General features: G+C 44.3%; 1 protein-coding gene across 3 annotated transcripts in view; it reads left to right on the top strand.

Annotated features, from left to right (window-relative positions):
• The window catches only part of DAB2 (DAB adaptor protein 2), a 47,659-nt gene extending 32,327 nt beyond the window's left edge, over window positions 1–15,332 (top strand). For all 3 annotated transcript variants that reach the window (XM_054583965.1, XM_054583963.1, XM_054583964.1), the window contains 6 exons: window positions 4,303–4,956; window positions 5,915–6,077; window positions 9,898–10,527; window positions 11,059–11,168; window positions 11,764–11,834; window positions 13,616–15,332. In XM_054583965.1, coding sequence (XP_054439940.1) covers window positions 4,303–4,956; window positions 5,915–6,077; window positions 9,898–10,527; window positions 11,059–11,168; window positions 11,764–11,829 — 1,623 coding nt within the window. In that variant the 3' untranslated portion in view covers window positions 11,830–11,834; window positions 13,616–15,332. The remainder of the gene's footprint in view (window positions 1–4,302; window positions 4,957–5,914; window positions 6,078–9,897; window positions 10,528–11,058; window positions 11,169–11,763; window positions 11,835–13,615) is intronic.
• Window positions 15,333–23,714: the final 8,382 nt, after the last annotated feature.

Genomic DNA, 23,714 nt, shown 5'->3' with positions numbered 1-23,714 from the left:
GAGGTTCAAATTCAACACTAAAAACCAAGTCTCAGACCTTTCAAAACAGGCCTCACATGAAATTAGCCATGTAATTTTGAATGGCTTTTTACAATTTCTATCATTTATGTAACAGTTTCTTGAGTCCCTGGTAGCTGCCAGGCATGGCAGTGAGATGTACAATGTCAATGACATCATGAAGTGTACTATCTAGCAGGGAGACCAACATTAAAACCAATTACAAAGCTTATTAGTGAGGGTTAATTATAGGGTATTTATCTAGTTTTAGAGGGTCAGCTAATAGCTCTAAGTGAGTTTCTGGACTTGCACATAAACGATGAGTGAGTTTCTGGACTTGCACATAAACGATGAGAAGGCAATAACTAGACAAAATGGGCGTCATTGTCTGTCTAGGAGTCTCTCATATCAGGGAATTAGCAAGCAAGCCTATGTGACCCACAATGTCATTGGAACTAAAGCCATAGCAGATGGAGGGCCAAGTAAGTCTCACTGGCCCCAGGGTATTGCAGAGAACGCCGGGCCTATGGACATTCACATCAAATGCCTGAGCCCAGGAGAGGAGAAGGGGCCGGTGTCTCTTCTCAGCCCTCAACCCTGTGAGGGTCACACTGTGTGACAGCATTACAGAGGTCCTAGAGACCCTGCAACAGAGGAGCCTGTTCAATGTGCAGGGTTCCCGTAAGCAGTCAGTCCTAACTCCCTTGTCGATGGAACCTTTCATTCTTCACAATGTTTGTTGCCATTCGAAGTATAAACTTTTTTGAAACCCTGGCGCAGAAGCCCTGAAAGGTCCCTGCAAGCGCTGAAGTCCTGATTCCTAGGCAACTTCGCCCTTCATTCACTACTAGCCCCCTTCCCAAAGTAAATTCACGTCTGAATGACGCATGTTCTAAGTATAACTGACCTTCAAATGAGTTTATTGAAAGAGATCAAAGCACTCAGGCTATGAAGTAGAGTTCCAGGGGGATAGGCAAGGAAGCACTGGCTGCTTCATCTGCTGCTGTAGCCTTCTAGAAGGTTCTGAAAAAGGAAATGAAAAGCAACATGAGTCATCCGGTGTCTCATTGATGTTAGGCTTCATGCATTCTAAGGATTTTTGGTTTATAAAAATAAAATTCAAATTTTAGTTGCACTAACAATAAATTAAAGGAATGAATATCATCAAAGTAGATGGCATCTGATAAGTAAGAGCATCCTAACAGTGATAAGTATGTGCTGGTCAGACTTTGCTGGTCTGTTCTAGATTTATCTCTACCTGATAAAACCAGCATGTTTAAAAATATTCAAATCTTACAATAGTTGACCTGGGAGATATGAAAAGAGGAAGAAATCTGAATTACCCAGACTTTACTAGTCATGACCCTCCCCTCCCCCAGCATTTATACAGAATAGTTTTGTGCATTTCAAATAAAACTCATTTTGCAAACTAAGTAATATTCCTTAGATTGTAATTTTCATTGGAAAGCCACTTGGACAATATTCATCCATACTAGTCTCAAAAAATTAAAAAACAGGAGAAGCGGGGGGCAAGGGGGGAAGACATGTTCTAACTTGAAAAATTTGACCATTCAAAAACACAGGTATTCTAAGAAGAATGTAAGAATGTCCTCCATCGGGGAGGTTAAATCTGGTTCCGGGGTAGGACCAGGACACAGTGTTATATAAGATGCTATAATCAGGGGTGTCCAACCTTTGGCGTCTCTGGGCCACACTGGAAGAAGAGTTTTCTTGGGCCACACATTCAGTACACAAACACTAATGAAAACCGATGAGCAAAAAAAAAAAAAAAAAAAAAAAGGTTTTAAGTAAATTCATGATTTTGTGTTGGGCTGCATTCATAGCCATCGTGGGCTGCATGCGGGCCGTGGGCGGGCACCCCTGGACTTGAGAGTAGTTAGGGTGAAAGAAATTAAGTCCCCTTGTGGGTCATTTTGAAAGTCTAGCTCATGAAGCTTGTTTTAATATAGGGAGCAGCAGGAGGCCCCCAAAAGCTTTGGGTAGGGAAATCTAGGACTCGGCAGGTTGGAATGATCAGGTGAGACGTCTACCTGGAGAGGAGCTAGGCTATGGAACTCCTCCTTGAAAGCCTTGTCTCTGTACAGAAACCTCTTGGGTTATCTGCTGCCCCTCTGATGGGGGCTCCGTAAGAGCAGGGTCTGTATTTTCCTTTCCCACCACCAGGGCTTGACTTAGCCCTCCAACGGTGGCCGAGTGGATGCAGTGTTGACGTCCAACAAAGAATTCATGAAGCGCTGGCCTGGGGGGAGGGGGGTGCATGAGGCGGCTTGCATTTTTCAGTTGTAGTCTGTGAACTGGACTCTTAATCTCAAATTCACAGCAACCCTGCCCTGAGGAGAGCCTTATACATTTTACTTATAGGGTGACTATTCAGAAGTCTAACATTGTGGCTCCTGTTTGGTGTCCTAAGAACTTCTTCTGAAGTGTTTGAAAAGGAGAACTCTACCAGCTGTGAATACCCAACAGCTCTAACCAGAGGTGGTTCATAATAAATCAATAAATATTGAAATCACAAGCTTTTGTAATATGCTTTTCCCTACCTTTTGATTGTTAAAGATCCCTACATTAAGAGGTCTTCCAATCTATTTCTTTGATTAAAAAAATAATAATTTTTAATGACAAGCTCTTTCTTCTGACAAATTATTGTGGTTGTAAAAAGAAAAGCTGGTTTTTAAAAATTGCGTTTTATACCTAACAGTAAAGGAAGCCAAAACACAGAGTACCAATTAGGTCTGATTTAGGGTCTAAATTTTCTAAAAATGTGTTCTTTTCTCTTTAAAACTAAAGAGGCCTATTCAAGCCTCCTTTTTACTTCTGAGAATTTTATATTCCCTTAAGGTTGCTTTTGTATCAAAGATCAAAATATTTAGTTATCTGTTCAAGGCGATGCTAGGACTCCAACTTCCATTTTATAGGTGTTTTTTATTGTTTACATTTTTCTATGGCTAGCAGAGTTAAGTATTTAGTGGATAAAAGTCGGTCAGGAGGAAGGTCCATTGGCATGACAGCTCTGTCCCAGCGTGAATCCTAATTAGTAATAAAAAACATGTCAGATTGACCAAATTTGCTGCTTTTATGCTGAGAAGGATGTCTTATCTAACAACTGAGAATCCAAGTAATTATCATAGCAGAAAATGATAAAGAATAGAACTTGTAGAGGTGTGTACTTGGTATGCCTTTCAAATTAACTCAAACCAATATCTCTACTTTATTCATAAATTAAAAATTAGATTATATACAAATTAAAGATTAGTTGAATCTATCCACTAAATAGATGAAATTACTGTTACAACACAGGCAAATCTAAGCTATATTATTAAAATATATACAAATGTGAGAGGTCAATGTGATGTTATGTTAGATTAGATCACTATTTTGAGTATCACTTTCTTAAAAAGACTTAGACAAAAGGGTGTATCCAGAGGAGACACAAGGATGATGAGGAAGAGAGATCTAACTTGGCTAGCACTTTTGAAAAGATCCTTAAATATTTAAAAAGGCATACTTGACAGTCTGTGATATGAGAGGAAAATCCCACCCCCCCAAAAGGAAAAACCAGTTATAGGGAAATATATTAGAACTTAAACTTTATTACAGCAGAACTGTAAAATACGGGTGCATTAGCCAATAAATTTGCTCATTTAGGGAGGTAAGGTTATGGGACCCCCGCAAAAGGAAATCCCACCCCCAAAAGGAAAAACCAGTTGTAGGGAGATATATTGGACCTTAAACTTTATTACAGCAGAATTGTAAAATATGGATGCATTAGCCAATAGATTTGCTCATTTAGGGAAGTGAGGTTATGTGACGGGGGTACAACAGAAGGGACCGTGCATCAGGTAGGAAGTGGGCTGAGCTTCTGAGGTCTTGTCTTCCTTTCAAGCTTTGTAGACTTAGATAATCACTTGGAGTGACTCACAGTCAATTCCCTGTAAGACATGCAAAGACATGGACTGAAACAAGGATGATCGTGGACTCAGCCAACCTGTAAGGCTGAGTGGTGACATGCATAAAGCAAACAACAGTAGAATTTCATCTAATAAGGGGGCCAATGAAGTTGAGACATAAATAAAAGGATGTGGGGCAGGGGCGGGGAGGGCCTATCCACCTAGTAAACGCACTCACAGAGGCAATAGGGAGAGGTCACGGTCAACCAATTAGCCAAGACCAAAAAAATCTAACGGGAATTTGGATACTCCTGGTCATTTTATGTAGCTTTCTCATTTGAAGTCACAAAAATGGACTAACACTTCCTTTTTTCTCTTTTCTTTCCAAATGTGATAGGAAAGCAAAGATATCCTGTTAGTGGATCTAAACTCTGAAATCAACACCAATCAGAATTCTTTAAGAGAAAATTCATTCTTAACAAACGGCATCACCTCCTCCTCTCTTCCTCGACCAAAGCCTCAGGCACCTTTCTTGCCCGAAAATGCCTTTTCTGCCAATCTCAATTTCTTCCCCACCCCTAATCCCGATCCTTTCCGCGATGATCCTTTTGCACAGCAAGACCAATCGCCACCCTCTTCGTTTGATTCTCTCAAATCTCCAGATCAGAAGACAGAGGATTTGAGTGGCTTGTCTACTCCCCTGAGTAATGGGCCTCTGAATGGGGATGTTGATTACTTTGGTCAGCAGTTTGACCAAATCTCTAACCGGACTGGCAAACAGGAAGCTCAGGCAGACCCGTGGCCCCTCTCAAGTCCGCAGACACAGCCAGCAGTGAGAACTCAGAACGGGGTATCTGAAAGAGAACAGAACGGCTTCCATGTCAAATCCTCCCTGAACCCTTTTGTGGGAAGCCCTCCCAAAGGACTGCCCGTACCAAATGGCGTCAAGCAGGACTTGGAAAGCTCTGTCCAGTCCTCAGCACATGATTCCATAGCCATTATCCCACCTCCACAAAGTACCAAACCAGGAAGAGGCAGAAGGACTGCTAAGGTGAATTATCTTCTCCGCATGTCCATTGGCAGATTGCATGTTCGGTATCAAAGGGTGGTATGATGCGAGCTGTCCTCCCTGCTGCTGTCGTATTCGTAGTTTCCCGTGTAGCTGTAAAATAGAAGGTGGGGTGAGGCTCCTCGTCCTCCAGGAAGCCCTTCCTCTGATTGCCACCCTTTGAAAGCTTCTCACTCAGCAGTTTGTCACACCCTGCTTTCCGTTCGCATGTCTTGTCTCTTATTATTAACTAAACACAAGTTTTTTCATTTTTAATGCTGCTATGCTTCTGTACCTCTGGTAAGTTTGATGGTCACATTCTGGGAGCGGAGGGCAAGGGTCCTTGTGATTCCCTTCATACCTTCCCCACACTAACCCATGCCCCGCACACACCCGCCATGTTGCACTGATGTCCAAGGTGGTGCTGTTAAATTCTTGAGTTTGTCTCCTGTGTTAAAAGTTGACTGACTAATCCATTGTCTTAAAAGAAATGTGCACTTGCTGTTACCGTTCCATTCAAAAGTGACTTAAAAGGCTGTTTCTGTATGTTGTTTTAAATCTCATTGGAATATGTAGGCTGGCCTAACCATGAGACTGCAGCATCAATTTTATGGATTCAAATCCACTAGAATGATTGAAAATATTTGAGCTACTTATTTATAGTTGTCCCTTCTTACCCAGCTTCAAGCTTTTAACAGATAAGGAAACCAGACAGATACAAATGTGTAAAACAAGTAAATCAGTTTTCACTTTGAGAGTCCAAAACCCAATATTCTGCCTACTACAGGGATCCTTGACTTTTTTGTTTGTTGGCTGGGTTGGGTTTTTGTAGTAGTCTATCAGTAACAGGAAGTAGTTCTTCTTTGTGTGGTTCCCCAGTTTGAAGGACAGAGTAGGAGAAGGAATAAGGCCGCATTTCTCTGCTCCTGAGTGACCCCTCTGCCCCTCTCTGCTCTGTCAGTCTCCAGCCAATGACTTGTTGACGTCAGACATCTTTGCCCCTCCCGAGTCGGAAGCTCCGGGCCAGACGTCACCCACAGGACAGCCTGCAACCCCGCAGGCCAGCCCCCTGGATCTCTTCAAAACCAATGCTTCTGCCCCCGTGGGACCCCTGGCAGGTCTAGGTAAGTGCCCGAGAGCGATTCTGGTTTGGCTCTGCTACCCCCTCTCCTAGGACGACAGGGCAGAAGACAAAGACACTGCACACCCACGCAGGTTTCAGGAACAGAAAATGTGAGCTTCCTAGGGAACACTTCTCCTACTTTTCCTTCTCTACAACCCCACCCACATTTGGTACCCTTGACTTGTAAATGAAATCTGTCTCCTTGAGTTGGAGTGTGAGAAGAAATCCATTCTCAGTACTGTACTTATTTGAACTAATAATGGCTTACTGAAGACAATTATAAGGAATTCTGAAGCTCAGACCAGCTTCATGGGAGAAATGGGGCTGAGATGACAGAGTCTTACTGTCGTGTCTATTGGAAAAGTGACAACAGGCATGTCTTTCATGTAAATTGCCATTACCAGATCAAAGCCCTATCTCCTATTACACTGATATTCATTGGAAGGTGTCTTGTACCCCAAGAAGGATATGATTGAAGTCTGAAACAAGTGTAAGTCACAGAGTGAAAGTCCTAGGTTCTGAGCCCAGCTCTGTCCCTGGGCATATGGTGAGTATAGGACAAGCATATATCCTATCAGTCTTTGCATATGTAATTTTTAGCAGCTCCTTGCCAATTTTTAGCAGCTGCATGTCTTAGTAGGCTAAGATGAAAACTAGAACCCTGAAGTGGGAAAGGACACCGAGATAAGAGAAGAGGTGGGGTTTTATCAGAGCGCTAGGATGTGCTGATGCTGTCACTCACCCATGCATCCTTAGCTCACGCGAGCCACGGAGCCACTCTGTGGCAGACACTGGGGAGGCCACCTGGGTGCTGGCTGGCCCGGCTGCTCTTCACCCACAGCCGCCAGTCCTTTCCGGTCCCCGTGGTACAGGCTCCAGAAACCTTGACAATAGCCCTTGCCCTCCTGCTGGGGAATCTCTTTGTGTATCTCCTCCTTGGCTCCACTGTGAGCTCCAAGTAGACTTTGTCTTGGGAGGGAGTGGAGAAAGGGCTCTCTCCCTCCTTCTGTAAAATTTGATCAGGGATCTTTCTCTGCCTCCTGCAGAGTCAGTCAGCAGGACTCTCTTTTGTTGCTTTCTCTGCTGTTTTCCTACAAAGGAACACATTGTGGTCCTGTCCTATTACATCCGTTTAATCATATCTGGGGTATGTTGTAGCGAAAGGACTGTTGTTACCCAACCGCCTGATAGCTGAAACCCATGCGGGGGTGAGAAGCCAATGTCTCCCAAGGCACTGCTTGCATTTTTACAATCAAGAAACTCCCCCTGAGCTCTTTATGTCTCCTGGAGGCACCCGCTTTCTGCCCTGCTCTTTGCCCTACACCTCCGAGTGGAGCGGGTTGATGCTTTCCCTTGCAGAAGGGTCGGGAGCTCACAGACAGTGACCAGATCACATCACAGCACTTTGTAGCCTAATATCATTTTTTTACAGCCAATACTTAACAAGTCAGCCTGGAAATACAGCTGGACCCTATAACTGTTAATTTATTCAGACGAAGTGAAGCTTTTTGGCAAGGTGCCCCTGTGGAGGCCTCGGGGTATACAACTGCAGAATACTGATGATTCTTCTAAGTTTAGACATGGGGCTCAAGCTGAGTGCTACAGTATAGCCCTGTCCACTCACAGGGACCCTCAGCCAAGCCCTGGAAGGCTGCAGGTCTGGCTTCAGTGGAACCCAGCTGGGGGACTCTGTCCTCTGGAGAACGGGGGGGGGGGAGAAGGTGGGGAGAGAGGGTTGTAGAAAGCTGAGCCTTCAACTTTGACTAGCTACCCTGTGTTTTTATCTAATATCACAAGTTAATAAAATTAACATTTTTTTTTTTTTTTAAACTCCCTGCCTCGACTTTTTCCAGGGGCCTTCCATATCTTGGAAACACAACACATGGAATCTGGTAGATGGGAATGAAGGCTGGCATAAGTATATATGGGAAGCCTTTATTTCCTGGATTATTTAACATCTTTCTCTTTTACCACCACTCCCAATAATACCATCTATGATTAAGGCCACACATTTTCCTAAGGGAAGGCAAGCCATTCAACACAGAAGATGATAACATTCTACCCAATTCACACATCCAATTGGTGTAAATTATTAGTGAGTGACTCTGGGTTTGGTTAATAAAATTTAAATGAATTTGTTTTAAAGTGCTAGAAATAATTTTGTTCAAAATCAACTCACTTTTAGAAGCATATGTTATGCAATCTAAGAGAAATTTCCCTTTGATTAGTTATAAAAGGAGTATGTATATGCTTTAGAGTGAACACTGTCTTATACTGTATCTTTAAAATAAATATTTGAATTAACATTCTATAAAAACAAATAGCCCTGCCCCTTGATTCCAAAGAGTTAAAACAGGAGGATAGGTTGCTGGGTTCGGAGCCAGTATGCTTGAGTTTTAGTTTCTACTGTCACAAACTGTGACTTTCCCAAGATTAGTAATTAATATTTTCATACCCAGTTCCCTCACCTCAAAAATAAGCATGTTCATTTAGTAAGAGGACCTTTTCTGAAACCCACCGCTCTCCATGAGCACACCGTATGTGTTCATGGCCAGATGGCTAGTATTCGTGTTGATATAGACTTGAATCAACACCAATCTCCAATTCTAGGGAACTTCAAGATACAGCATCCTGCTCTCAGCCCCTGAACACCATTTTCAAAACATTTCTCACTCTGGAAACAAAAACATTCCTCACTCAAGTTCCAGGGCCTCAGTTCGGTTAGAAAACTTTCATGATGAGAGAACGCTCTGCTCCAGAGCTCAGAGCAAGTAGGTTCTGAGAGCAGAGCATCGCTGGTGCATAAGTCCGAGGCCGAATGCAAGTTTTTTAGTGGTGACCGCGCAACTCGGTCATTGATACACTTGGGAAGAGGCAGGAGAGAAAACGCCCCACGGCTTTGAACAAGATGTAGGAAATGAGAGTCTCCAAAAAGAGGGGGGAGCGAACATGGGAGGGCCTTGGATTTTGGTGGTTTCAGCAATGCCTAATTGACGTGGCCTGGAGTAGGGACACGGAGCCCTTCCCTCTCCAAGATCCCTGGACACAGGCTGTTAGTGACCTCAGGAGGTTTTTCTGCTTTTCGGTGTCTTTTCTCCCTCCCTCCCCCCCTCTTTGCTCTGGTCTAACTTCTGACAAAGTTTAGTGAGTGACGCATGCCGGGAGCGCTTGTATTTGAAGCAGCTCTCCCAGAATACCCAGCCTTTCCTCCGGGTTTGTGCTACCTTGGCACTAACCCCGTGTGATCATCCTTTTATAGAACTGCATCAACCTTGGCAGCCTTGGAAAGCAGGGCAGCTCTGAAAGGGATGCAGGCCTGTTGAGGCCTAAGGCACATGCGTGCAAGCTGGTTTCCATAAGACCAGACAGGAGCCGCCCGCCAAGCGAGAAGACGGAGTCAGTGACTCAGATACCTCGTGGAGTATCCTAATTAATCACTTCATAATCCTCATGGTTTGTGTATGTAGGGGTATTCACGCAACAAATAAGTGGCCCGAATGGACAGGCTCTGTTCTAGCTGCGTAAAACGCATCAGTGCATGTATAATAAAAGGCTCATTTTTTTCATGACTAGGTCCTTAAGGTAGGAAAAGAAGGGGCTTCCAAATGCACTCTGCATTTGAATGCTAGCAAGACTGCATTAGCACTTAGTCTTCAGGTGATTTCATTTTTCAGAGATGCGTTTCCCCGGCAGCCTCAAGGCTGAATGAAGGTGTTTGCCACGTAGATGCTTTATAAATGCTTCCCGGAGTTGTGTTTTCTGAAACGCAACATCCTCTTCAAGGTTGTCTCCTGATCAGTCTTTTCTCTCGCTTCCTTCAGGCGGTGTACAAATGACACCCCCTCAGGCAGGACCCTGGAGCCCAGCCTCTTTAGTGTTCAATCAGTCCACTTCAGTGGTCCCAGGAGCCATGGTGGGTGGCCAGCCGTCGGGATTCGGTCCGCCAATGGTTTTTACCACCAGCCCGGCTGTTGCAGGTTGGAACCAGCCTTCGTCCTTTGCAGCCTCAGCATCTCCTCCAGCCCCTGTTGTGTGGGGCCCGTCAGCATCTGTGTCACCCAATACGTGGTCATCGGCAAGCCCTTTGGGGAATCCTTTCCAGAGCAATATTTTTCCAGCTCCCGCTGTGTCTGCCCAGTCCCCTATGCTCTCCTCTCTCCTGGTCACTCCTCCTCAACCACCTCCCCGAACTGGCCCTCCAAGGGACATCTCCACCGATGCCTTCGTTGCCTTGGACCCACTCGGGGATAAAGAAGTCAAGGAAGTGAAAGAAATGTTTAAGGACTTACAGCTGCGGCAGCCTCCTGTTGTGCCCGCGAGGAAGGGAGACCCTGCCCCCTCTGGGACTTCAAGTGCCTTCTCCAGTTACTTCACCAGCAAAGTGGGCATTCCTCAGGAGAACGCAGACCACGACGACTTTGAGGCTAATCAGCTGCTGAAAAAGATCAATGGTAAGCTGCCCACTTCTCTGTCCACTATACCAACTGCTATTTCCACTGTCACCCGGGCCCACAGAGTCCCTCAGGAGAACTCTCTCCCACCCACCCGTAGCCTTACCCTTGCTTCAACCTAACCATTTACCTTAAGAAGCCAACTATTTACCTTAGCTCTCAGGTCTGGCCCAATGCTGCCCTCTTGTGACAAATCCTAGAAGGGCTGCCCTGAGCTATTGAAATTCAATGGGTCAGGGCACCCGGAGAGCTGCGTGGTGAAGCCTCAGCCACACCCCGCGGGCTTCAGTGAGGGAATTCTGAACCTCTCCCACGTCAATTAAACAGTTACACATGACGTTCTCTTCTGAGAAGGGAGGAGTTTTCCTGTGATCATTAGGAGTCCTAGTGTGCATTTGGTGGTCATTTTAGTTCCACTGATAAAAATTTCAAAAGCGTGGAACTTAACTTGGAAAGGTAACAAGACTGGGGACTTCGGCCTGTATTCAGGGAAAGCTTGTCTATTGACCACTTGGGTTTTTCACCTTCCAGAACCACCAAAGCCAGCGCCCAGGCAAGGTGCCCTGCCAGCTACCAAATCTTCTGACAATGCATCCGAGAACCCCTTCTCTAAAAATTCTTTCAGTTCCTCACAAGCCTCTGTAAGTATCAACTGCCACAAGCTGTTGTTCCAACAGCTATGCCACATAAAGCCACTGCCACCTCAGTGAACCTCGCTCGTAGGTATAATAACTGTCTGATGGGAAAGGATGTCTGAAGAAGATTTATCACAGAGAACCAGCACAGTGTAAACACCCGCTCAGACTGGGGAAAGATTCTTTTTTGCAGGGATTACTATTCTGAACGTGAGAAACGAATATTCATGTAGAAAAAGCTCTTTGCATCCCACTGGGCCTGGCTCATGAAAGCACTCTGGGAGAAAATCAAACTGAAATACTATCTTAGAAAAAAAAAATCTTTCAAAAATTTAAGTTCCTGATTTCCCACCCATGATCCTATAGCTCATGAAAGTAATACTTCCCATTCTGGGGAGCCAAACAAAATTTACTCAAACCTTGATTTTGTTGTAAATAATAAATATATATCACCAGTTACAAGCTGGCAAACACAAATCATTGTAGAACCTTCTGTTACATAAGTGACTTTTAAAGAAAGTAGAGAAGTCTTAAGTATAGGTTTTTTATTTTTCTTATTACTGTAAGTATACCTGTTGACTGGGTGGTTGTTTCCCCATAGATGGCCCCTCCTCAGCCTGCGTCTCCTGATGTGTATAGGGACCCCTTCGGAAGTCCGTTTGCCTAACTTCTGTAAGTAGGGCGGCACGGGGGTGAGGGTGAGATTTTAATTTTAGAATTGGGAAGAGGTTAAATCTCTGTCATTTGGAAGTAATAGACTTGGAAATCTATCTATTACTTCTAAATACTTTGAATTTAGTATTCAAAATACAAACTACTTAGCTACTTTTATAATGACTAGGCAGGGCATTTAAGAATAGAATTCTTATCAAAAATAGTAATATGCCCATAGGCTTATGGATTTCTATCATATCCTGTGTTTTTGATATTTCAGTTCTTTTCAGTCCATACAGGAAGTAAAACACAACATAACATATCACAGCTTTCTAGTTTTTTGTTTTGTTTTGTTTTTCACCTTCCTATTTAAGTGACTGCAAAGCACCCTGGTAATTATTTGGTTCCCATAGAAGGTTCAAAATCTGTGGACCTTCTGAAGCCACCAAACAGGTCAGCTAAATAGGTGATGGTCACCCCACTTCTGCGCCCAAATCCGTACTCGTTTCTTTGTGAGGGCCTCCAGTGTCAGCCTGAAGTAGTCCGATGACAGTAAATCCAAAAGTGGTGACAGCTGCTTCACAAGCAGTGTCAAGCGCACGTGCGTTTGCGGTTGATTCTTCTTGCTAACGGATTTCATCTAAGCAAGGTGTTGATGTGGCCATCTTAGACTGAGACCCTGGGAGGGCTCAGGATGACCCTTTCTTTCTCCACAGTGATTGAAAGCAACTGGGGTGAAGTTAAAAGCCTGAAGTTAGTGGAGGAAAGGAGGCTTATCTGCATTTTGGAGGAGGTGGAGCATAGCTGGTCAGGGAGATCCATACAAAGAATGAAGAGAACCTAAACCCACTTCTTCAGTCGTGCCCCTTCTAAACCATGTCTTAACCCATCTAGAATTTAACTGTTTTAAATGGCTACGTGTCTTCAATCTGACAGTCATAAGACTGAGTTAATGTGCAATTTGGATCATTCCCCTTCTATCCGTTTCTACAGTTACAGTGTTTCTTCAAGTGAGCTTTCATAAAATCTGTTTCAGAGAACTGGGTGAGATCACTGAAAAGGCAAATTCCAGGACCCCACCCCAGCCCTAAAATATCCCCATCTGGTGCTGAAGAGAAAAGATTGATTTTTAACCAGCGCCCAGGTGATTTCAAAGGCTGATGAGGCAGCGTAATGCAGGGTCTGGCACAAAGAACGCCCCTTTTTTTATTGCAAAAGTTTTTTATTAAAAAACCATAAGCATGTAATTCTGTAACACAGCAATATCACACTCAAACACACCATGTGACATTTTAAGTGAAATGTTCCCATTAAAACGATGAATTATTACACCCTTATTATTACCCTACCAACCACACTGAAGCAGGCCTTGCTTCTGCCGCACCCTGTCTACTGAGGTGCTGGAAGTCCTAGCGGAGCCCCGCGCTCACCCACCTCTCCAGGCGAGGCCTCGAACGAAAAGAAAAGGACGAACAACGCTAGGAGTGGTTGCACTAAACTGAATGGACCAGAGTTCTCAGGTCCTGAAGGATGGATAAGCTTGGCCACCCTCCTAAACTTACAGATCGGGAGGGGGACTATCATGGGAGAAAATAGCTAACATTATTGATCACTTGTGTTTATCACTGCATTACAGATTCTACACTTATTATCTTATTTAATCCCCTTGCATCAGCCTGAGGAGATACTATTACTGACATTTTAAGTAATGATGTGATGTTTAATATATTGATATTCAATCCAAAAATTCTAACCACAGGTTTTTTGTTTGCTTGTTTTTGTTCCTTATACTTCTCTAGGAAGTAGGCTTGCTGACTATCCAGAGGAACAAAAAGATGGCCAGACAAAACGGATAGCCAGACAAGTCCTGACCTCTGCCCTTGTTCCAGCTTTGATATATTATTCGTTGCCTTATTTCTTGCTGCCTCTTCCACGTGTAAAATGCCTCTCACTTTTTGTTTAGGTTAAAGCTAAACTGAATCTATGGCTTTAAATAAATTAAGAACCTAAACTCTCTAGCTTAAATGTAAATGAAGTAGTTTCCCTATCTGACCCCTTGCCTAGTGTGTCCCTAACCTTCTAGAACATTCTACCATGAACCCTCTGGTTGAGTGATGCCGCCACCACAGCCTCTCATATCAGACTGCTTTGAATAGATTTTAAAATCCTTACTGTTCAAGGTGGTATGGGGGGTTCGTTTTAGAGCATAAAACCCAAACGCTATAGTAGAGCAAGGCACCTTCTTAAATCTTGCTTCAGACCATCACTTCCAGAGAATTCTTAAAGTTAAATGGAAGCAAGTCCAACTTCTCCATGGGCAGTTGGAACCTGACACACCCGAGAACGTTTTAAAATATACAGCTTCTCCTATTTCTGAAGATCATTTTTTTCCCTCAAGGGCGAGATTGTCCTCCTTCCAGTCTGCTAGCTCTTGCCAGTGAGGGAAAAGCATTATTTGCCTCTCCCCTCCTTTTCCTCCTGACTCTTTTCCATCGGTTTTGCTCCTGGCTTCATATACTATCACCTCCCTTTCACAAGAAATGGAGTTTTATGGGACAAAAAGCCTAATGATTTACAGACCTGAACCCTCACCACCTTCTCAGTAATTGCTAATCTCAGTAACTAGAATTGCAAATGGGACAACCTTTATCCTTTCTGTGGAGTTAGGGGCCATCTTCTTGAGCCAAAGTCCCAGGGGAGCAGTTAATGTTGAGGAAAACCTGAACTCAACTCGGCAATGAAAGACAACACATCACAAAGTTAAATGTGATTGTGCCAAACATATTAGGTGCTTATTTGGGGTCATCCTGGACCTTTATCAAGTAATGGGAAACTTTTCTTGAAGCCACTATTTATCTCATAGTTAGAGATAAATAAGAAGAAAAAGAAAAAAAAAAGAAAAGAAAAGAAAAACAACCCTGCAAAGCGTCTGTAACATTTTTCTCCTCCTAACTTTGGAAACCTCCCCAGTTCATGTCCAGCCCTATTGTTAACACAGCTCTGAAGGGTTTGTTCTTGCCCAAATGAGTTTTGTTTGTTTATGTTGGGTTTTTAATGTTGTCTCTGGACCCCTAATGCTCAGGTTCTGGTGGGTGTTAATCGACCACATACAATGTATCCTTTAGGCAGGAAAAGAGGATGATGGCTCAGGATGGAAGTAAGACGGTGGCTTCATGAACCTCTGTTAATTAGGCCCAGGGAGTCCAAGCTAAAGTCCTGTGGTTTTATGTTTAATGGTAATAAAATAGCTCGTCATGTTTGGCATACTTTTCCATCTGGCTTCCTATTCAGTCCTCACAAACGCAGACTTGAAATAGTATTTTATATGTCCAAATACCTAAATGTGCTAAACTGGAGACCATTATTTCTAGGTAGTTGAATTTTTGAAAGTAGAAAAAAATTTTAAAGTGATGATCAGCCACTCAGTTGTTTTATACATACTTGTTTACTTGTGCACTTTTCTGTATGCAAATAAAGCTATAAATTTACTCATTTCAATAAACTGGAATGGCAGAATCTCAGGTGTTTCCATCAATTTATTCCAATATTTAACGTCTGTTTTATGTTGATGTATGAGGGTCAAGGTATAAATAATACCCATCTAAGGCAAGGGAATGTTAGTTATAATACCTTGTGGGTGGTCACAAAGGCAAAGAGGAAGTGGAAATCCATGAAATAGGACCATGAGTAAATTCTTGGGTGATATCTTTCAATGCCTTATTCTCTCTCAGAACTACATACCCACCTTCCTGGGAGTTAAGGGGGATCCAATGAATAAGCCCTGTAGTAGCACAACTTCAACTGATGTCAGAAACAAAAATCATTCAGTAGTGAACTTCGGCTCACGTTTTATACCCTATGACCTCACCAAGACACAGCACAGACTTGCCCAGGCTGGTGCCGGCCATTCAGGGGAGCTTCTGTATGAGGTGGACTGGCTGATGATGATCAGACATCTTTAGCGTAGGACACTTTTTAAAAAATTTTTTATAGATTGATTTTAGAGAGGGTGTGGAAGAAGGGGAGAGAGAGATCAATTTTTATTGTTCCACTCATTTATGCATTCATTGGTTGGTTCTTGTATGTGCCCTGACTGGGGGGTCGAACCCACAACTTTGGCATATTAGGACTATGCTCTAACCAGCTGAGCTACCGACTATGGCCTAGCAGTAGGACACTCTGTTTAAGTCTCCCCTGTATAAAAATTTAAGTCTCTCATTCTTTTCAGGAAGACCTAGATGTATGAGGAAGATGATCCCAAGAAGTCTTAGTGTTATGCTTGACTTCTTGAGAAATAAGACAAACTTGGCACGTGTGTGCAGGGGCAGGGGAGTTATTGATTGGTGTTTACGGTTATGGGATGTTCAATATTAACTGCCTTACCTTTCCTCTTACCTGTAACATTTGGTCTCTTTCTGACAACAATGAGCAAAGCATAGAGAAATATACTCCACACAAAAGCAGCTTCCAGAGAACCACAGATGGAGGGGGGCTGTTGATAAGAACATGTTGCACAAATTATCTGGTTTATCCAGATGCTCTGCAGCGTGTCTAACGCACTGAGCCCGTGTGCCATTCACCTTTGCACATGAAGGGCAGCTGTGCTTTAACACAGCTGTGACCTGCTCCAGCTCTTGAGTGAGTGGTTTCCATGGTATTTTATTGTAAAACCGTGCACTGTGGTAGGGAGATCTTTTCAGTCAGGGATTTCAACTCCTCCATCAAAGTGTGAACGGTGCTGTCTAGAGAGAGCCAAACAGAGCACAGCTCTGTGTCTTTCCTGTGCTCCAAGCAGGGAGGGGAGAGCACAGAGCATGAAGGTAACGCAGGAGTTGACTGACCCTGCAATAAGGCGACGAGCGAGGACTCTGACCCGGATTCCCAGAACAGGCTCAATCCAAAGTCTCTAGCGAAAGGTGGGAGCTCCCTGAAAGTCCCTGGCAAATATTTAAGCTGTTACCGTTGAAAGAGATTGCTACATAATAAAACACCTAAGTCCTGCTGGGAAAGGTTTGAACTAATTTCCTTCCATTAAAAATAACTAAGACTCACCTTCCAAGCTGATCTGTCAAATGTGGACACGCAGGGCTGTGGACCGGCCGCGGCCTGTTCACGTGTCCTGACTACAGCAAAGCTGTGGGTTAGGGCCAGCCGCGTGGCAGCTCCCCCAGTGGGGGACCCGGCCCCTTGCTTGCCCTTACTGCTCTGGAATTGTGCACTTAATTACCAAACCTCTCCCATGTGCTGAAATCCTACGATGCCAGTCTCTGGGAAGTATTGGCTCCTCAGTGGCAAGGAAACGGGGACCCACGATGACTAAAGACATGGTGGTTATGAAGGATAAAAAGAGAAACCCTGATGTGGAAAGTTTTCATGGCAAGTTTTCCTCATGAAGTTTTCTGTCAATTCTCTTTTCACCTGGTTGACTTCAATCACTATTGTTTTACCTTAATTGTAAGAAAGGGAAATTATTGCCATTCTAGAAGTTACCTGTTGACCTGGCTGGGCCGAAGCTCAGTTATGGATGTTTCTGAGGTGTGTCTGAGGCTGCCTCCACCTGGTTCCGACTCACACTGATGCATCAGCACAGAACCCTTTGTTTGGAGCAGAGGAGCTAACAGAGGGGGGAAGACGGAGGAGGGAAGGGTTGATGGGATATTGGCCTCCTGGCCTCTCTCACGGAAAGACTGGTTTAGAGCCTTGATGGTGGAAATGGTAGAGCTAAAGGCAGGAGGAGTTCTTCTCTCGATCAAAGGTCCTGGGCGTGGGCCAGCAGTTCATAAACCATGGACCCAGTAGTAAAAATGGGCTACAGTAAAGGAAAGACTCACAGTGGCTGAAATTCTTCATGGGGTATTTTTCTCACCTAAAAATCTAGGTTAGCCCTGACTGGTGCGGCTCCGTTGGTTGGGCATGGTCCCGCAGAGCAAAGGGTTGCCGGTTTGATTCCCAGTCAGGACAAGTGCCTGGGTTGCAGGTTCATCCTCAGACAGGGCACGTATGAGAGACAACCAATCAAGGTTTCTCTCCCACCTCGATGTTTCTTGCCCTCTCTTTCTCCCTCCCTTCCCCTTCTCTAAAAATAATTAAATAAATCTTCAAAATAAATAAATCTTCAAAAATCTCTAGATTAATGGCTGCTGGTTTGGGCTCAACAAGGCCCTCAAGGACACGGACTTTTTCCTAGCTTTTCACTCCAACCTTTGTAGCCTTGTGGCTTTCTGCTCTGGTGTTCATTGCCGAATTGTCACAAAATGGATGCACAGCTCCAAACATGATGTTAGGGTTCAAGGAGGGCAGAAAGGGAGAGGCGGCCCAACTCAATGTCCTCTCCTTGCACTGGGCATTTTAGTTTTTTGCCGAGGGTTCCCAGTAGATGTCAGCTACGTCTCATGGTCGCTGGAAGGTGCAAGGGAGGCTAGGAAATCAAGCTCAAAGCCTTACCAACTTCTGTAGTGAAAGGTAGTTACAGAAGAAGCAAGAAAAGAGTGTCATTAAGGACATTAAAGTATGAACTTCCTTTCTTCTTTCTGCAGTCTCTCTCATCTCATGATGTAGTTTATCTGCTACTTAATGCTCTAGATAAAGAAAAATTAAAACGCGAAGTATTCACATGAATTTTGCCCCTCATCTTTAACTCGTAGGTGGAATCACTGGCATTCCACAACTTGCATTTCCTAATTCCTACGTTCACGTGAATTTCATTCCAACCAGAACCGTAGAAACATGGCGCAAAACTAACTCAGCTGTTTTTAATTCACTTCCTGACACATGTACCTTCTACAGTACACTGTAGTTTCCTTACGAGCTAAGACAGGGGCGTTGCAGCGAGGAGTTCTGGGTTGTGCTACCCTTTTCTTCTATGTCATTATAATCAGCATAAGTAGGTGGCTAGTGCAAGAAAGTGACACTAGTGAGAAAGAGCAGTGTTCCTTGGCCATGTGTGTGTCTTTTTGTGTGGAAGCAAGTTCTAGTTCAGAGGAGCCGCATGACTCAGAGATGTCACACCCTCCGTCACAGATATAACACACTTACCTTGTATCCGCTTTTGCTTTGAGTTACAGAACTTCCACACATCATAGGTTCACCTGGATTTTGTTTGTGGGGCAACATAAACAGCGTGTACAAATGGGGTGACATTTTCCGTGTGTATGTCCTCTGTGCGTGGCCATGCTACTCTTTTCCATCAAACGTTGCTTTCAAAACAAAAGTTCAAACCTAAAATTAAGAGCTTCAAGATGGCAACAACAGAGCCTTGAACCAGGAAGGGACCCTCTGCGTGCCGAGCCCCGTGCGCTGGACGGGCGGCCCCAGCAAGAAGGCCTTGAAAAGGGGCGCGGGAGCAGCCAATGTGACTCCCACGCGCCCAGACGACAGTCGAACGCAGGGTCGGCCCCCTCCACATGCGGACCACAGTGGTCTTGGGCAGAAATGCCCACAGGCGAGGTATCTTGGCTGGAAAGTGGAAGCTGGAGAACGTAGAGGACTGGTTAGTTTCTGCGTGTTTGTCCCCTGAGGATTCCCAGAGACGATAAAAACTGGAAGGAGGCAGGGAACCAAAAGCCACAGGTGGTAGGTGTTAACGGTGGCATCACCTAATCCAGACTCCCAGGGACATGCCACCCGAGGGGGGACTGCAAAGCCCGTGAGCTCTTCCCCGAGGGCACCATCCCGCTCCCTTCCGCTTCGTCGCAAGCCCAGTGCTGCTGGAATTGAGCCGCAACAGCGGGCTCAGGGAGGCGTCACGGAGGTCACCTAGGGACGCTACTCTGGCTGAATCCCAGTAAGCAATTCAGTTGTTACATCACCTCCATGAGGTGGGCTGCGGCCGCCGCCGCCACCACCACCGTCCAGAAGATACTGAGGCACAAAAAACTCAAGGAACTGCACAACGTCAGAGAGCTAGTTAGCGGCTAAAGTGAAGTCCCGCCCAGCCTCCACTGTCCTTGCGCTTGACCTCAAATGAACCACTTAACCACTCCACTGCCTCCCACAATGGCACCGTTCCCCTAAGGCAGCATATCTTACAGTCACCAGCATTTTATTAATCTCACAGTACTCGTCTTATACTTCCTATCATCAAGATGCTTGTCACAAAAGTGGATAAAAAAATATCTTTTTGTTCATTTTAAGTCGGCCAGTTAATCCCCCTTTGGCTTTCCCAGAGCTCTCTTTCAGAATGGAAGTTTGAATTTTCTAGCTGTGAATGCAACGCAACAATTTAACCTCACATTTAGTCCATAGTAATTCAGGTTTTACCTGCCGGATGTTTACAAGTTCTTCAATGCAAATCTCAGGCTACTCCCAAAGAAGGAGGGGCAGTGTTCTCCCAATTTCTTCTGCATTATAAATAGCAAACCACCCTGCATCCGCTTAAAGTCAGGTAAGATGCGCATTCACAGCTGATGAGGAAGGCTATAAGCCCATTTTGTAACAGGAATACGGTATACAGTTTCCTCAAGATCTAACATCTGATGGCATCATGCTCTGCACGAGCTGACCAGACCTATGTATTGAGGACACACCTTCATCAGTGTGTTTATTTAAACTCCCTTTCATCACAGGCTTATTTAAACTCTCAGGGTTCAAAAGGCCTATCAGTGGTGATGACTTTCTTATTATTTTAACTTGACGAACACAAACCCTTGAACTGCAGCGACTGAAAACTGAACAGGCGAGCACACTGCAGAGAGATACCTGGCAGCCCATCAACAATACACACAAAACCCCAGACAGAAAAAAGCCAAAAAAATCAATGAAAAATATCTATAAAGCCCTGGCTGGGTGACTTGGTTGGTTGGAGTGTAGTCCCATTCACCAAAATGTTGAAGTTCAACCCCTAATCAAGACACATAGCTAGGTTAGGGGTTTGATCCCCAGTCAGGGCACATACAGGAGGCAACCTGTTGATCTCTCTCTCCCTCTCTCCTCTCCTCCCTCCCTCTCTAAAAAAAATCAATAAACATATCTTCAGGTGAAGATTAGAGAGGCAGAGAACATAAATAAGGGAGATGATGCTGGACCAGAAACCAGATTGAGTTCCTGACTTAAGTCATCTACTATTATCAACCAGCCCTATCCTTAGATAAGAAAAGATTAGCAGAAAGGGTCTGGAGAAGACAAATATATTTCTTAACAGGGCCAAAAATTGGCTTACATTATGCCTGTGTGCAAAAAAAAAAAAAAAAAAAAAAGTAACTTTTTAAAAAATTTCTTGCTTTATTTTTCTCTTTCTTTCCCCAGTCTGATCTTCCTCACATGCCTCCTCACTGCTGGGTACAGGTGCTAAAATTTAACTTCAATCCAGTATTATCACTCCCTCCATAAGTAATTCTCTCTCTTTTGGATTTGCACCCAGTACTTCAAATGTCTCTCCTTCTTCCTGCTCGTCTCCATGATAATGCCAGTGTTATGGGAGCACAGACGAGGAAGGGGCATTGAGAAGGGCCGCCTAGGCCCTCTGACCGGCCCTCATGCTGTCCTCTGGTTCTTCCAGTCTCTAGAGCATAGGCCTCAGCTTCCTGGCCACTACCGTGCTGACACCTGCACCGGGAGCTTTGGCGGGGGAGTGCAGGCTCTCTTCCTCTCCACGCACTTGCAGGGTACTGCTCGCTGCTGCCTGGGCCCACACCCTGGCCCCTAGTACCACCGGGCTCCTGAAGTCTGACTGTGAGCGCCACCCTATCCCTGCCCTCAGTCCGAGGCCCACGTTGTCCTTGAAGGAGCAAGCCTGCCAGCCACCCTCCCTCCCCGTCCTCGGGTCAGAGGGGGACTTTGAAAACGTTTGTGGCGCATGCCTTCCAAAGAAACCGAGGAAGCCAAATTCAGGGCCTCCGTCTGTGCCAACCACACAATACACACACTTTTATTCTGATCGGGCCTCTCCACGCTGGGAAACTCTGAAAGCTGTTCTTGTGGCATTTCAGACGGCAAGGACAGACACCTATCTTGGATCTCAACCTATGCACCATGCTGGCTCCATTCGGGAATGTGGCCTGAAAAAGTTACTCAGAACTGGCATCTCCTGGCCTTCTTCCCCTACACAATTTCTCAGTCTGGGAGCCTTCACTCTCTCTGCACAACAACCTGTCGTGTCCCCACTGCTTTGAGCCTCGCAGGTGATCAAAGGCCTTCCTATTCTGCTATCTCCTTTCCTGGGCTATAAGCCTCAGGGTTCAGCCTTGGAATCTCCAACTGTCAGGCAAAAATGGTTTTAAAAGAGAGAAACTAAGCAGAGTTTAAGATTTGCAAAGTATCATCCCCTATTATATTTAGTTGGGTTTGTTTCCATGTTGTTAAGTGATAAATCTGAATATAAGGTGGTTGTTTTTTTATTGAAATCTAAAGTTCCAGAAGCCAAATACACCTCCACCAAATAAAATTAACTGACCATCTCGTTACCATGGAATAACTATGAAGTAACTATTATGAATGTGCTTAACACTTTGTATACCGTCAAAAAATGAATGCCATAAAAAGCAAAGATGACTTGCAGATATAAAAACCAGAAAGACAGGGCAGGTGCTGACTCATTGATGAAAATAAAGGATATAGAAAGATCTTCTTTGACAGGGATGGGGCAAGAATTATGTGTTTGATGTTAGACATGACAAGTTCAACTTACTTCGGACAGACCAAAGTCACCTGGGGATTTCTAAGAAGTACCTGAAGATTGTTAAGTTAAAACATTCTATAAGCCTTGTATTTTTTGAAAGTGATCATTTATAGATATTTATACTCTCAAAACAAGAGCCCAGAAGACTCTGGTAAAGAAACTTTAGCAGAACACCGTTTGAGAGTTCTGGGTCTGAGTCATAGGCTTGATTTTAAAAGTGGATTTAAAAAAAAAAAAAAGGAATTACAGATTGAGACAGGAAGAAGGCAGAGGCCAGACCTGTGAGGGACTCCGGCATTTGTGTGATGAGCTGAGGAGAGGAGTCAGTAAAAAGAAGTAAAAGAACAGGAGATGCTGTATCACGAAGTCAAAGGAATAGAGCTTCAAAGCCTATGAATGGCCAATAGGATCAAATGCCTCTATGGGACAAAGAGAAGGACCAAGAATTTTCCATCAAATTTAGCAAAAAGGAAATCTTCAACGGAGCAAAAGAGTCAAAAGGCAAACTGCAACAGGTTGAGTATAACCATACAGTAAAGTAAGAAATTTGCTACAGACTGCAAAAATTTGGCTAACAAGGGTATTATCGGTAAAAGGAAATCAGGAAATTAGGTATAATTCTTTAAGGATAAAAAACATGTGAGCATGTTCACAGGCTGATGAGAAGGACACATCAAAATGAAGAAACTAATGAATTAAGAGACAGGACAACTAATACAACAGAATCCTGGGAAGTCCAGGTCTAAGTATACAACACTAGATCTTTTTCTAAATAAGAGCATGCTCGCTCTTCGTCTGAGAGTTCACTGAGATGCAAGGAAGCTGAAAGGAGCTGACAGGAAACCAAAGTTGTTTCTGAGTTTCTTGGTGGTGTAAGAGCTGAAGGAGCCACCAGGAGAAACGAGGAAAGAATCTAACCAAAGGCCAATGGAAATACAGTTAATGTCCACTGTGTGGCTTTAGAAGTGCCACTGCCCTTGTTGAACATCATTTTCCCCATCAGTGTACATTCATTCATCTACTAATCCACGTGACTCATGATATCTTTGAAGCTTAACAAGTGCTAGACACAGTCCTGGACTTAGGGATAGTAAGCAGGACACGCCTAAAACCAAGGGGCCTGCAATGGACAGCCATGTCCAAGTTCTCCCTGTGGCTCTGGTCATCTCCAGCAAGGGCACGGTTGTATGAGAAAGCACTAAAATTAATTCATTGTCCTGTTGTGAGACCCATGGATCTTCAGGGATTCAGTTATAATCAGATACGGACTGAGACACTGGTTC

Source organism: Pteronotus mesoamericanus, unplaced genomic scaffold (genome assembly GCF_021234165.1).
Source record: "Pteronotus mesoamericanus isolate MK-2021 breed Mesoamerican mustached bat unplaced genomic scaffold, CSHL_Meso_final contig_75, whole genome shotgun sequence".
In the NCBI taxonomy this organism is placed as follows: Eukaryota; Metazoa; Chordata; class Mammalia; order Chiroptera; family Mormoopidae; genus Pteronotus; species Pteronotus mesoamericanus.
Note: the sequence above shows the minus strand (reverse complement) of the source record. Positions and strands in the feature narration are given on the sequence as shown.